Below are 15,875 nucleotides of genomic sequence, written 5' to 3'. Positions count from 1 at the left end.
TGGCTGGAGTTCCTTTGTGCTGCTCTTCAGGCGCTCTCCTGCTGACCTGTGTTCCTCCCTCCAGGCTCTGGACATCTATTGCTGGCCCTGGCATCAAACTGGCAGGAGTGGGATGGATTGAGGTTCAAGATGCTCTTCCCCTTCTCTGACAGATGGACCCCATCAGCCCCCAGTAGACCAGGTTTCTCAAAGCGAGTCCCATGGTCTAAGCAGCCAAACCCCTGGCTGTGGCACCAGTCCCGTAACCATTTGTTGACTCGCCAGGTTCAACTGGTCCTTTCAAACCCCTTCCCTTTGACCAGCAGGATTGATGAAAAAACTACCTGCGCTCCCAAGTCCCTTACCGCCGCTCCCAGGGCTCTGTAGTCCTTCTTGATAGTCCTCAGACTGCTCCTGGCTGTGTCACTGGTGCCCACGTGAAACAGCAGCAGCAGATAATAGTCACTGGACTGTACGAGGCTTGGTAGCCTCTCGGTGACATCCCTGATGTGAGCCCCCAGCAAGCAGCACACCTCTCTAGAGAGTGCGTCCGGTCGGCAAATGCATGCATCCGCACCTCTCAGAAGAGAGTCACCTACTACATCAGGCTAAACTAAACAGGCCAAAGCTGTACAAGATTTTCAAAACCCCCTATGTCTATCATAATACCACTTTTCCTTCTTCCAGATACATGCCCCATTAATACCACAAGCGCCTTCTAGTTTTTAATCTGATCATGATGCTCACCTGAAATGTTATACTAATCTCTCAAGTGGCATCTACCGCTCAACATTTTCTTTTTTTAAACGCAGCAGAATTGTATTTTAACTTGTGAATATGTACATATCTTGCTGTTAAATGACATGCACAATATTATATTGCACAAAATTATTTTATACTAGAGGCTATGAGAGCACGGCTGCATTCGTAAGTTAGGGAGCAACGTATTATGGAGGTCCTACCACACTGACAGCTGACCTGCCCTTCCCTCCAGCTCCCAAACCCTGTTGCACAGCCGTCCTTAGCGGGCAACAGCAGCGCTGCAGCCTGAGCTACTGCAAGGACAAAGCGTCATTACCTGCCATACAGACTTGCAGCCAGTTGAAAGCCAGCCTGTGCCATTGAAGGCTAGATTTAAATTATCTGCAGTTTCTAAAGTGGCCAAGCAAAGTTAAAATATTTTTTATGAAAACAGGTTGGCTAATTACCTTGGACAAAGTAAAAAAAACACTGAAGCTGGCTAAAATGCATTACAGCCTGAATTTTCCAGCTCACTATAGAAATAATTCAGTTAGAGTGGCTTAAGTCCGGTTTAGCTGTAAATGAAAGCATCTACATGAGAGTGGGAGTCAACGTGCAAACTGTAAGCACAATAGATATGCATTTGTGGTTGATTAGCTTGACTTCTGTGATGATTTGTCTACACTCTGTAATGAAACCTGGTGGTGACCTCTGTCTTCCCCTACCAGTCACCTACGGTACAAAATCTGTGTTGTCCTGGAGTTGTCCCTAAGCTGAAGAAACTTAACATCTGGCATTTTCAAAAAGTCTGATGTTATCAAATAGTCTAGTGAATAAACTATACCTCATGTCTGTGGAAAAGTGACCTTCAAATTAAATATTAAATAATATTATTGGAAATCAAATTATGAATTAGGAAAAAAGTTATTGCATCAGAAACGTGGTCTTGGAGTCTGCAGATCCTAAAATCAAGAGAGACTGTATCAGGGATATCAACTACTTACAACTATGATGAAAAAAAATTGTTGCTTGTGAACAAAAAGGTTGCTACAGTTCAAGAATTATACACCCTAATATATATTCAGTTGCCAAAAAAATTTTTTTTTTAAATAATCAGCTATTCAAGGGCTATTTGCTTGAATAGTTGAATGAATTTACCCTAGTTTTATTCATCCAAGAGTAGGCCTGGAAACAATAATCCGAACTTGTTAGGTTGGTTCTTCTTCCAGCTCAACACCTTCTCAGTTGCCTGACTGACAGATAATTTTACTGTTATAGCTAAAGCCTCAAAGACTCACGATAAGGATCTCTAGGATCAACTATTTTTCCTGCCAGAAAACTGTAATCAACTCTTATTTCACACCACTCTGGATGAAAAATGAGACCAGTAAAGTCTAAAATTTGTATCAAGTGTACAACCCTGCCTTTTGCTAAAACACTGCCTTCCAGAGAGCTCCAATCTTACCAAAAAAGGAAACACGTTTGCATTCTCAAACTAGCATTTACTTTGAAAAAGTGACATTCCCACTTGTATTTAAAATGTTGCAATGTACTTTCAAACTGCATGTGTGGACATTTCAGTGTCCACAGAAATATTTAGTTTGCATCTTTTCACCATTTTAATAATAGCTGAAGCCAGAGAAATTTCATACTCGTACTAAAAGCAACACTAGAGCAAGCCAAAAATCATCTAAGCAGTATGTTATATCTCTGATTGCACGGCAGGACTCTCTTAAACATGCCTATACTCCTATTACAAACACTCTACCTCATGTGAGCAGTGACATGCATGCTGAGTTTTGGCAATATTGTATGACTTTTTGCCCAGTCCTCCTACTCCCTTCCAGTCTCTCATAAAGGAATAAAGAAAATGCCCTAATTCAGTAAAATGGCTGAAACTGGGGAACAGATCTCATTTGTGATTTACAGAAAAGAGACAACAGCTGCTAGACAAAAATGTGCTAGAGTGTCCCCTTTACATAGCAGATCTGGTTTGTTCTGTGAAATACAAGAAAAGGGGAAAAAGAGATGCTACCTCAGCTTGTAAGAAAGTAAGCTTGACGAGCTCTCTGAATGTTCATCTTCAAAGCACTCTTCCCTTCCTTCATATGTAAACTGGTTATATGGCAAATACAGAGGTGTAGACTTAGCTGATGGAGACTGCGAGGCCTCCGTCTGTGATGTAGAAGGACCTGGTTGCTGATTTTCATGCATTTTCACATCGCTGTGGTCTGTCACTTTGGATAAGATCCTATCAATGGTTTTGTAGTAAGGCCAGTCAGGTGCAACAGTTTCACTGTCAGTCATGCATTTTAATTTCCTGTAAGAAAAGGCATACAACATTAAAGTCTGCTTTCCTGTAAAAGTACTTTTCATATAGATCTTCTACCTCTAAACATTTGTTCTGGTCACATTTAGGAGTCAAACTGAATGCTTTTAATGAGAATAAAATTAGACACTTTTTTCTTTTAATCTCCAATGAAGCCTTTCAGTTTCTTTTCCTAGTTTTGACCCATGATTAAAAGTTGCATGCCTTTACCAAACTGTGGGCAGCACTGTCCTTCCATGCTTTGAAGAATGAATATTTATTTTCCATGATGAATACAAGTGGCTATAAATATAATTCATATCCTTTTCCTAATATTGCCTAAAAGCTCTGAATTGCCCAGGTAAACATCCTAGTAACAGCCATGAGATGTAGATGTCTGTTCATCTGTTACAGAACAAAGATCAGTGTAGGAAGTAGTATAGAATTTCATTAATTTACAAAAAATCCAACAAAACCAGTTAAAATGCATTATAAGCAGCATGCACAAAAACATTACAGTGAAAGGACTATCAGCCATGACTTTATCTTTCACATGCATCTTATCATGAGATCTATTATTCAGTCCTAACACAAAGTTCACCGCTATCCCACTTGGTACCCATTGTTATTTTATTTACTCTTACTGAGAAATATAAAACCAAGGTGTACAGATTAATTGTACACCTCAAAGAAACTCCAGTGCCCAGCTAGAGTCCCAAACTTTCTTTTCATTTGCCTTTCCCAGTTGGGATCTTGTTACTCTAAGTCAAAATGCAGCAAGAGAACACAACAGGAAAGGCAAGACCAATGACAAATGCTCCATTTTCATAAACCAGATTTCATTCAAATGAACAAAAAGCTGAACCAAATCTGATTCTCCCAGCTAGCAAGAGGCTTCCATTTGCAGAAAAAAGGATAAAAACTCTTCCTGGACACCTGGCCCACCCCCTTTTCTTGAAGCCTTTCAGGTTTTTCCTCCTCAGAATCCATCCTGCCCACACCGGTCCTGCAAAGGATAGAATTAAATAACATGTAAACACAATAAAAATGGTGCCCAACTTAAAAGTGAGAACTTGAAGTTCTTCCTTTTAAACAGCTCTCAGCCTAGGGTAAGGGGAAATCCACCAGCGAGGAAAGAAGGCAGAAAGATTTGCTTAGATTTTAAAGCCATTTAAGGATTCTTCTTTATTTTCTCATTCTTGCAAGGTCTGATGAGCTTTTCCAGCTTTTTAGAAATGCACATCATAGTCCTGCATAGCAAAGCCTTCCGTATTTTTATGCCCTCTATGCATTCAAAATTTTAATTTCATACATGTTTCACAACCTGCTGCTGCGATTTCATAGTCAGAGAATATCTAGCACAACCTACAAATACATGCATATCCATCAAGCACAGGTACAAAAATAGCTAAATACAGGGCCGACAGCAACCATCACTTGATGTTGATTATTTTTAGTTCAATTGTTTAGGCTATTTGAATGAAATCTCAATTAAACCACTATAAGCTACTAGCTAAGTCTACGTTCCACATTTGTTTGCCCATGTTGAAACCCCAAATATGTCCAAGCAATGGGGTTTAAAACATTACCATCCTCAGCTGCTCATTGCAATGCATTCACCACGGTCGGTCATCCCCACAGGCGAGACAGCAAAAAGCCATGTGTGAGCACATCTCAGCCATGCCAGTGCAAAGTCCAGCAGCTGCATTAAGACTTCACCAGCCATGGTTTGAGCTTTGAGGACTGCAAAACATTGTGCCAAAGAGGACGGGAAAAGAGCTCAGAGCTGGTATTCTGCCAGCTCTGCTCTGGGGGCAGACTCGTGTTTAGCCTAGCGTTAACCAGGACCCCCAAATCCTCATCAACAGAGCTGCTGCCCAACCAGTCCGTCCCCAATATGTATCAGTGCAGGGGATTTGATCATCCCAGGGGCAAGACTTTGCATTTGTCCTTGTTGAATTTCATGAGGTCTCTGTCAGCCCGTTCCTCCAGCCTGTCTAGGTCCCTCTGAATGGCAGCCCTGTCCTCACATGTGCAGACTGCACTCCTCCTCCCAGTTTGGCGTCATCTGCAAAATAGTGAGCAGGCACGCCACCATCTCCTCCTTTGGGTTGTTGATATTAAACAGGGCACGTCCCAGTATAAACCCCTGCGCCCTCCACTTGGAATAAGCCTCTAGGCAGAGTACAAGCCATTAACCACTACTCTTTGAGCCCAGTGATGCAGCCAGTTTTTCACCCAGCTGGTAGTCCGTCCATTTGGAGTGTAACATCCCAACTTGGATACAAGGATATTCTTGGAGACAGTGTCAAAAGGCTTTCTACTGCCAAGCTAGAAAACATTCATTGCTCTACACTCATCCACAGATATAGTCATTTAATCACAGAAAGCAAGCAGGTCAGTCAGATATGATTCACTCTTAGCCAGAATGGATTTACTATCTCCAGTCACCACTTTCTCCTTCACGTGACTGGAAATTGCTTCCAAGATGGCTTGCTCCATGATCTTCCCAGGAGTTGAAAGGAAGCTGATCAACTTTTAATTCCTCTTCTTGCCCTTTCTGAAGATGGGTTCAACAGCAGCCTTTCTTCAGTCACCAGGAACCTCCCTCACTATTCAAACTTTCAGAGATGATCCCTGACTCAAACCTTTTCCACTACTGGTATTTCCCCTAACCCTGCTCCAGGCACACCAGCCTGAGACACCTGCACAGTGAAGACTGAGATAAAGAAGGCACCGAGTATCCTCACCCTTATTGCTTGCATCTGCTGTCACTAAATCACCCACCCCATTCACCAGCAGGCCCACATCTGCCATGTTTATTCATTTACTGCTTAGCAAAAGTTTTCAGGAGTAGGTATTTTGCCTGAGTAGGTCAGTACCTTGGCTTTTATGTTTGAGCCCAGCTGTGTACCCGGACCCCATTTTTGATAAAACTATCATCATTTTGAAGGAAGAGCTGTAGTTTATTATCTGCCCACACAGCTGTAGGATTGCAGCTATATAAAATGAAGTATTTCTCTGGCTCTGAATGCATTGAATGGAATCTAATTCTTCCACTTCTGATCGCTTACCATAGCCCTGGACTAAAAAAAGGGATCACTACCAGAAGGTAGGCAAGAGAACTTCATTAGCTTAAAAGCAGCACCAGCAGCAACCATCTACCTGTATGGAGTCTGGCTCATCCATAAAGAAAAAAGGATGAAATAGATGGGGAGATGAGAAGGTAAGGGGGAAGGGAGCGTCAGTCCTTTGGAAAAGAGGTAGGAATGCTGCAGGTGGAGGCAAACAGGGAGACCAGTCACTGGAACAGCAGTGACAGTTTAGCTTTCTGGTAAAAACAAACCAAATAGCTAACTTGGTAATATTAATATCAAGTTTCAGGATTCGCTGATTTTTAAATATTTTTTCTACAACTGCCAGTTGTAGTCCAGAAAACCTAGTGAGACAGCTGAGAGGTTTTGCCTGCATCAAGGTAAGCATAACCCTGACAGTACTGACGTCTAAAGCAAAGATGAATTTACTGCTTGAAGTCAGTCATTACTGTAACTCATCACAGCAGGTCATAGTTGCATCCAAAATGTAAAGCTGTTTTTTTTGGGTTTTTTGTTTCTCTGTGGTTTTGGTTTGTTTGTATGTTTTAATGAAAAAATGAAGAAGTTAAAAAGAAACAGGACAATAGTAAGGCTGGCATGCAATAGTCCAGAAATGAGAGAGGAAGATGAGCCAAACATTCAACACCTCGAAATTGGCAAATCACTGCCTGAGTGAGCAAGCCAAGCAGAAAAAATGGGTAAGAAACAGAGGTAAGTGAGAAAGTCAGCAGAGCTTGCAAAATAAATGCACGCTGAGTTTATCTAGACCTGTTGCTGTTTCATGACGCTCTATTAAAATCCAGATGAGAGCAGAGGCAACTGAGAACTCTCTCCAAAAACTCAGGGGTCAAAGTCGAGCTTCCAGTGGACAAATAGCTGAAGTATGAAAAACACTGTCAACTCAGTTAATCTGAAAGGTGGTTGCTTGTCGTATTGCAGAGAAGTGAATAAATTAGTGGGGCTTTGAGATCCTACTGCCAAAACGCTCCACTGAATGGACTGAGACACCAGTTGAGTAATTTGTGCTGCTGTTGACCTTTCTTCAGACTTTATTCTTTGTGCCTATTAATCCACCTTCTAAAATAAAATTATTACAATATTATGTTCTAGAGAGTTTTTTTAAAATCATCATTATTTAGTCAATAATTGCTTTTGCAAGCAATCTATAACGTGCCCTTTTTTCTTTTTTACTTTTTACTCAAAACACTGTTGCTTTTTTATTATTATTACAGTATTTGATATTACTACTTGCCTTAAGGAACGGACACAAGATCCATCTCCAGGGGTTTCTGAGAAAAGCTTTCAAAATAAATAATAAATAGCAACTGTTCATGAACCAGTCAATGGTGAAGAAAAGAAAGATGTATGAAAGTACAGTACTAAGTTGTGCATCTGCTATAAATTATTGAAATTAAAGAGAAAGCTGGTAAAATATTCAAATTTAACTTTCTGCAGTAATTTGGCTGCACTTATATTTTATCATTTGCTGTAGCAAAGGTCAAATATTCCAGTTGCTTAATGTCATAGAGTATAGCAACGGATTACACAAGCAACAATGTTTAATTGCGATCATGTACACATGAAAATAAAAAATTAAACTGATCTTCTATTCAAATCATGAGACTGATTCAAATTTACCAATCATTAACATTAATTGACTGCGATTCAAATCAAAAAACAACAGCTGCATCCTGTTTCCTAGGCTTTGGGGAGGGTGATGTTTTTGAAAATAATAAATTTGCATTCACACAGTTCTTATTTTAAACATCAGAAGGAATCAGTGAAAACTGTGGACCACTGTGCAAGCTTAACAAACCCTGCTTCCTTTTTATAAGCCAGTGTGTATTATGTCAGTGGAATAACAACAAATACAGCGCACTGTTACACATTAAGATCAGCATATCAGCGGTGACAGGACAGTGCTCTCTTTTAGAAAGACTAATTATAGGTTTATATGTGCTGAATGCCCTAAGCAGCCTACATAATAGAAAGAATTCAGCACATATTCCAAGTGATGCTAAACCGCAAGAGCTGGCGTGCTAATCCAACAAAACTTTTGATGACCAGCATATCAGAAAGCTTAACTTTGCCCTTCCTCCTTCCAAGACAGATAAATATGGAGGTTCATGCAGCTCACCACACAGGTGTTTTTAAAACTGAACATTAAAAACCTGGTGGCTGATCTATCCATGGCAGATATTTCAGATTCTACTTCAATTCCTAAAAGCAGAATTTTACTCAAATGCACCTGCAAAAAAATTTTCCTTCCACCTATGGTGCTGTGCAGAATTTTCCACCCAGCCAATTTCCACAGTGGATGAAATGATCCTTTAATATACTGAGACTCCAATAAGAATTACTTCACATCATGGTATATTTTTCCCTGAATAGCTTCCTCCAACTGCACTTGGACTACAGTAATGCAGAGGAATACAGGAACTGCTCCCAGATCAGCCCATCATCCCACTGCCTCACTTCTCACAAAGGTCAGTGCTAAATACTTCAGGAAGCATTTTGATGGACATGTTTTGGGGGGACATTCACCCATAAAGATGCTTGCTTACTCTTCCATCAACAGCTAGTAATATCCCGAGGTCTCATGATATGTCTTTTATAACTCTATCCAATTTGAAGACAAACCATGTCTGTATTTTTATTTAATAAATCTAATCTTTAGTAAAAATAATAATAATAAAACAACCTACCGCTCTCTTGGTGTCAATGGTTTTCAGTGGTAATGAGTTCCACATGCTTATTATGCAGCGTAATACAAATTTATATGACTTTAACTAGTTTTATGTTGCTTGCCTTGCAATTCCAATAAATAACTTCTGGTATTATGGCAAAAGAAATATCTACTTTATATTCTGAAAAATAGTGCTGTATATTTTTATGCATCTCTAGAACTCCTTTATATTTCTTTGCCTTCTTTCCAAGCGAGTCACAAACTTTTCCATTTCTCTTCATAAAGAAAGTTTTCCACATCTCAGCCTAATTGTGTTTTCTAAACATCTTCTCATTCTCTTGTCACCTTGTTGAAATATAGGGCAGTCAGAAATAAACACAAGAATTCAAGGAGGAAATAATGACATTAAATAGATTTATATAATGGCATTTTAACATTTTAATAAAGTTTTTACCTAAGATACGGAGGAATGGGATACGATCACCCTAAAATTGCTTTTGTGACGGATGCTCACATGCACTGAACTACACCCGAACTAACTTTATCTGGCAGCAGAAAATTCTGTGTAGGATCCAAACGTACCCAGAACCAGGGTGAATACCTGGGCTGTTAGCCCCTACTGAGCTCCGTGCCACCGTAAGCATGCACATAGTTGTATTAGCTGCAACAACTGCAATAATTACTGGCTAAGAAACACTCCTCCCCTACCTATGTATATATTTGGCTGACTTTGACTCCTTCTGCACAATGAGTAATGGCTTTCACTGAGCAAAATAAGCAAAACAATATTTACAGAACTGCATCCTAAAATGCTATGAGATCCTCAGACTGGAAAGCACCATTATAAATATGTTCACTGTTTTCTATTTTAGATCCTTCAATGTTTCAAATCTTTGATGTCTGTTTCAAGAGTTGTTCCAAGGTAAGACATGCCACTTTTAACACTGAACTTGTTAAAAGGACTAGTAGAAATATTCAAGTACTGCTTTTTCTTTTATAGGAAAAAATATATGTATGCATAGATCTATGTGCAGCAATTTGTAGGACAGAAATTTTATTTTCTTTCATGAAATTGTGGCACATCGCTAAATAATACTATTATCTGATTAAATGTTCCAATCCGTTAAATTTCTGACTATCAAAGCAAGGCTACAGGCCATAGCGTCTTTGCAACACCGTAACAGTTGCCTAGAAAAGTAAAGGGTCCTGAAGTGGCGGGCAGAAATAACCGCTGGGGTGCAGAACACCTCCCTCATTTTGCTGCTGGTGCTGTGTTCTCCCATGTCACGCTTACTGACCCTCTGTAATCACTGCAAAATATTATCTCAAAACAGAGCGTTTTCCCACTCTCAGGATCTTCTTTTTCAGTTTATGCCACAGTGCAGTGATGATGCACAGAAATACACCAAGGTAAAAGCATCTTCCTCAAGTGTCCTCCAGGTACCAAAACGAGGATTAAAACTCATCTGCCTCACAGCAAAGCCAGCAGTCAGCAGCAGCTCATCACGTACAGTTTCATCGCAACGTCTCCTATCCTCACACACGAACAAAAAGTACCCAGAAAACGAGATATTGTAAGTCATAGCTTTTGTTTGTCCCTGTTCTCTCTACCACCTCGCCTTGAAAGCAAAGCACACAGGCATGCTTTGGATAAGAACAAACAATAAGAAAGATGGATTTCATATTCAACAGTACAAAATGAAACAGCACCGTGACAGTGCAAGGCAGTTTTCCAACTCTCCTGAATTAGCATCTTAATCAATAAGCAGGGAGCTGCAATGCACCGCAAAATAGAAAAGCAGCATGACAACATGCAACAGAAGCAATCTTAGAAGTTCACAGAAACATAAGAATTAAAAAAAAAAAGTGCTGTGTTTCCCCCCCTACACACACAGTGCATGTATGTGAGAGATTTTGTTTCTTCCCTTCCCCCAATACAACTTTAAAGTAAAAACATTAATTAGAAAAACCCAGACGGTCTGATTGATGACAACACTGAAAATTCAGAACAAAGGCTGACAAAAATAACCTATTCCACTTGGCAATTACGGCACTTAAACATCGTGCAGTGTTGCTAGACACCTGTAAAATCTCGGTGCCACAAGATGTATTTCTCAGCAGGGAGGACTGCAGATTTAGCAGACTAAGCAAAGGCCTGGTAGCCAACAACTCCCGAGACTTCTAAATCTGCATCCGAGTGTGAATTGCTGGGTGATGCTGGGCAAAAATTTATCTTACTTCCAGCTTTCTCATTTACAGTCTGGATGAAGAAAACTGTAGGGATTACAGCAGGGTTAGCACAACATTTTGGAGACATTAGCATTTGCTACAAAACATAGTTTAATATTATGGGAAATTATGTTAAAGATTATGCTTCTGGATCATACAAATATAGAAGGACATTCAAAGTTAAGGGATTTACAGGATTTTGCCTAGTTTTCTATTTGATGAGTAGTCTCTGCATTAAATACAGTAAGGGTGTCTTACAGAAAAGCGAGCAGTTTTAACATGGTTGCCTGCTGTAATAACCTTTTTTATTATTAATACGAGCTTTGAGGAGAGATTAAATAAGAGAGTCACATATTTGATTTTCTTGCATTACAAACACATAGCTAAAATCACCACTCAGGATTTCCAGTATGAGGCAGTTTGTGCCTCAGAGAAAAAAGATTTAAAAAAAAAAAGGGGGGGGGGGGGAGATATGCAAATATTTCTGTTGAGTTCTAATTATTTTTTCCCCTGCAAACAACAAATGCACAAATGCCTCACGTTTTCTAAAGCCAACTTCCCCTCCTGACTGACACTGCCTGTTCTTTATCATCCCCTTGTAGACACCTCCGCCCTCCCCCCCGACTCCTTTGGAGCAGTATTGACGGTGCACATTGATTCTCTCCCTGCAGATATAATAGTTCTTTCGCTGCTGCTGCTTATAATTATAGCAATGTGTGTCACTCAGTAATAAGACATTCAATTATTCTTGGCCCCGTGAAGTGTAACCCTTCAACTCACGAGACCAAATCTAGGAGCTTCAGCCCCCCAAAACAGTATTCTGTTTTTGGGGGGTTGGTTTGTTTTTTTTTTTTAAACTTCGCCTTGCAATACCGATTCTCACTGGCCACTTCAAACTGCAGGAATTTCACCGCAAGGAACTGCTGCCAAGCTAACACAATCAGTCCCCTCAAAGAGAAAAAAAAATAAATCTCTTCTCCCACTAAATACATTTCCATCCCTCTGCATCATAACAACACTAGCTAATTATAAAGAAACAAATTTGTCCCGGAGTTTGACATGAAATGGGGGAAAAATTAACAATGACGTAACAGCACTGGCAAGAGAGAATTTTAAAAGCGATATGAACAATCTTTAATCTTTTATCGACAGATTTCCTCTAGGAGACTTCTTTCTGAAAGGCAAAAATCACTGCGTTGTCCCTGCTAAAATCTCTTAAAATAAAAAGAATTAACTGAAGCTTACCTGTACTGGAATGTCATATTTGTAATTTTTATCTTTGCGAGGTTGGCCACAAAGAGAAAAAAATAAAAAAAAAAAAAGGGGGGGGGGGGAGATATGCAAATATTTCTGTTGAGTTCTAATTATTTTTTCCCTGCAAACAACAAATGCACAAATGCCTCACGTTTTCTAAAGCCAACTTCCCCTCCTGACTGACACTGCCTGTTCTTTATCATCCCCTTGTAGACACCTCCGCCCTCCCCCCCGACTCCTTTGGAGCAGTATTGACGGTGCACATTGATTCTCTCCCTGCAGATATAATAGTTCTTTCGCTGCTGCTGCTTATAATTATAGCAATGTGTGTCACTCAGTAATAAGACATTCAATTATTCTTGGCCCCGTGAAGTGTAACCCTTCAACTCACGAGACCAAATCTAGGAGCTTCAGCCCCCCAAAACAGTATTCTGTTTTTGGGGGGTTGGTTTGTTTTTTTTTTTTAAACTTCGCCTTGCAATACCGATTCTCACTGGCCACTTCAAACTGCAGGAGTTTCACTGCAAGGAACTGCTGCCAAGCTAACACAATCAGTCCCCTCAAAGAGAAAAAAAAATAAATCTCTTCTCCCACTAAATACATTTCCATCCCTCTGCATCATAACAACACTAGCTAATTATAAAGAAACAAATTTGTCCCGGAGTTTGACATGAAATGGGGGAAAAATTAACAATGACGTAACAGCACTGGCAAGAGAGAATTTTAAAAGCGATATGAACAATCTTTAATCTTTTATCGACAGATTTCCTCTAGGAGACTTCTTTCTGAAAGGCAAAAATCACTGCGTTGTCCCTGCTAAAATCTCTTAAAATAAAAAGAATTAACTGAAGCTTACCTGTACTGGAATGTCATATTTGTAATTTTTATCTTTATTTCCTCTCCGTGGCGAATTTCTCCAGTCATTTCAAAGAGTTTGTTAGCCATTTTCTCATAAACTTTGGCATTCCTTTTAGTTTGTTTCAGCTCATCAAAAAATTCTTCCCAAACCAGCATTAAACCTCTCATTTCTGCATCAGTCCAGTTTCTGGCCCTCCTGTGTTTCTCAGTCTGAGAAGAGACAATGTAACTGGGAATTTCTGCTGCAGCCATTGCTGACTGACCTAAAAGGGTTTTAAAAGAGGACACTTAATATAGATTGAGTTTTTAGTTTAGGTTTTTTGTAGTGCAAGACATGCATATGTGGATAAAGAATTTGAATGACAACAGAACATATGAAACCTTTTTGCAACAGCTTGAAGCTTGAGTGCACAAAATGGGGCCTACATCTGACAGGCAGGAATTTAGTTAAAAGCTTTTAAACAGAGAAACGTCATTTTGATGTCACGTTTCCATAGCAACAGAGCAACTGCATAAGCTACAACAACAAAAACCTTTTAACTGAAAGCCAAAGAATCAGGACAAAGTTGACAGGCCATCAATATTAAAGCTTTTAAACACTTTAGGTTTAACAAAAAAAAGATCTATGCAGCCTTTGAGAAGCTACTTTTAAGTTTCTACTTCTTTTTTAGCTTTCCCTTACCTTTTAGGCAGACAATCTGCTAGCAGGGGGTCATGGTCGCCTGAACGAGCTTTTAAGTTGCGCCTTGACAGACTCTCTAGGAGGTTGCAAGGACTGAGGCCATGTACACAAAAAAAAAAGCTTTTTTTGCAAAGATATTCTGGAAAAAGCTTCAGCCAGCTTTATGAAAACTATACATCTCCAAGCTAATAAATGTTTAAGCAGGCAGGCTCATTAAAAAGGAGCCTGCATCTGGGTTTAAGAACATGCACAAAATAGTATTTAAGTGTTTAAATAGAGAGAGAAACGTATATACAGTTTCAGTATAAAGGCACTTTTTTTTTTCCCCGAGATGTTTTGCTGCTGATAAGCACACACTGCAGTCCTGTCAGTATGGATTTGCCTTTGTAGGTATGTATTACTGTATGTGTATTTTGTATTCCTAGTAATTTAGATGCTATTTATGCAGCCTGTGTTCTGCCTTAGGACTGCAGCAGGAGCATTTCACCTGCTTTATGGGGAACCTAAAAGGATTATTCAATGAGTTAAAAAAAGGCTGCGAGATGCTTAGAACTGTGAATAAATTGCTTTGCTGTAAAACAAGCATTCTGAGCTGGTTTCTATATAGGGCTAAATTCTGCCAGCAGTTATACCAGAAAAGCACCGCTTATTAATTGTATTAAATACTGTGCAACACAAGCAGCGGGCCAAATTCTGCCCCCGCTTACACTCGTGCAATCTGACAATAATCTTTCACAAAACAGTGAGATGCAGGAACTGCATTAATTCAAGCAGTACGACCAGCTAAAGAGAAAGATGTTAATTTCCTACCGTCCCAGTATAACCGTGTTATGTAAAATATAAATAAATAAACCACAGACCTTTCTTATCATTATTTTCTGTTTCAGCATATAACAGCAATAAGGACCTCACTGCAGGGCATTTCCTGAAGATTAATGACAGGCAGGGGTTAATGGCCTGAGGCTCACCCAGTCAGTCGTTAATCCCCAGGAAATGTTCTGTGCCTCAATCCTTAATGCTTAAGTATCCTATAAATTGTAAGTCTTCTCATAACCACATCCTTGATCTTAACAATAGTTTAAAAATGCACAGCTTGGTTTGCATCTTGGAGATGGCAAAGAGAGCACATAATATTCCTAAAAGGTACGCTAGTAAAATTTGTAGTGTCATTGTCTTCTGTTTTATTTATTCTACTGTTTATTACAAAAGGCACAACAGCATACCATAGAATAAGGGGGGGGAAATCACATATATTCTACATAGGAACTTCCACTGCTCCAACCCTGAACGTGTCTCTGCCAGAAATATACCTGCTGAGTCACTGGCTTCCTCAAAAAAAAAGGAAGAAAGAAAGAAAAAATCCCCTAGCTTCCAAATAACTACTTTTAACTACTAATATGACAGCCTAGCAACTATTACCTTTAAAAATGTGTAAATAGCAGCATATGTTGTGATGATGATCTTACATGGTTTGTCTCTTGGGTGGCCAGCTGGGAGACATCACATGATCAGGGGACAGATGGTGGTCCGAAGAGGATCAGCTGGTGACACATTCATTTTATTAATTTATTGTTTTGTTTTGAAATTCTCATCACTTAACCTTGGGCTCCATGCAGCTATGTTAATAAAACCATACCAAACTCGGCTGGCTGCAGTAGCTGGTGATCACCAGGACAAGTTTAAGGAGGCAATACAGCTTCCCAGAGAAAAACATCACCAGTCTCTCTCATTATGGTGCTGGGTCTGGCTTAGGGTCAATGCACAGTTCTGCAAAACCAAGCTTGCTTTTCAACCTTTAATCATCCATTAGAGGTTTGGTTTTCCCCTCCAGACTTTAATCCAGCTAGGTTCTGAAAATGCTGATTAACACTACTGAAGTCTATAGCATGATATATATACGTTGCAAAAAACCCCAAAGATTATTTCTGCTTTAAAGGGTTTTTAATCCGGTTTCAAGCACGACAACCAGGACAGGGTGGGAGAGGACCTGTCCAGCTGCAACAAGTTCTTTCTGTGATGGTCCACAACTATTCCTTCCCTTTT

The 15,875-nt window shown here is 39.7% G+C and overlaps 1 protein-coding gene across 1 annotated transcript in view; it reads right to left on the bottom strand.

Annotated features, from left to right (window-relative positions):
- The window catches only part of MSANTD1 (Myb/SANT-like DNA-binding domain containing 1), a 25,250-nt gene extending 11,384 nt beyond the window's left edge, over positions 1–13,866 (bottom strand). The window contains 3 exon segments of the mRNA XM_009328816.1: positions 2,756–3,040; positions 13,149–13,413; positions 13,833–13,866. Coding sequence (XP_009327091.1) covers positions 2,756–3,040; positions 13,149–13,413; positions 13,833–13,866 — 584 coding nt within the window.
- Positions 13,867–15,875: the final 2,009 nt, after the last annotated feature.

Source organism: Pygoscelis adeliae, unplaced genomic scaffold, assembly GCF_000699105.1.
Source record: "Pygoscelis adeliae isolate BGI_AS28 unplaced genomic scaffold, ASM69910v1 Scaffold66, whole genome shotgun sequence".
NCBI classification, from domain to species: domain Eukaryota; kingdom Metazoa; phylum Chordata; class Aves; order Sphenisciformes; family Spheniscidae; genus Pygoscelis; species Pygoscelis adeliae.
The sequence above is the reverse complement of the archived record's forward strand: the minus strand, read 5'-3'. Positions and strand labels throughout refer to the sequence as shown.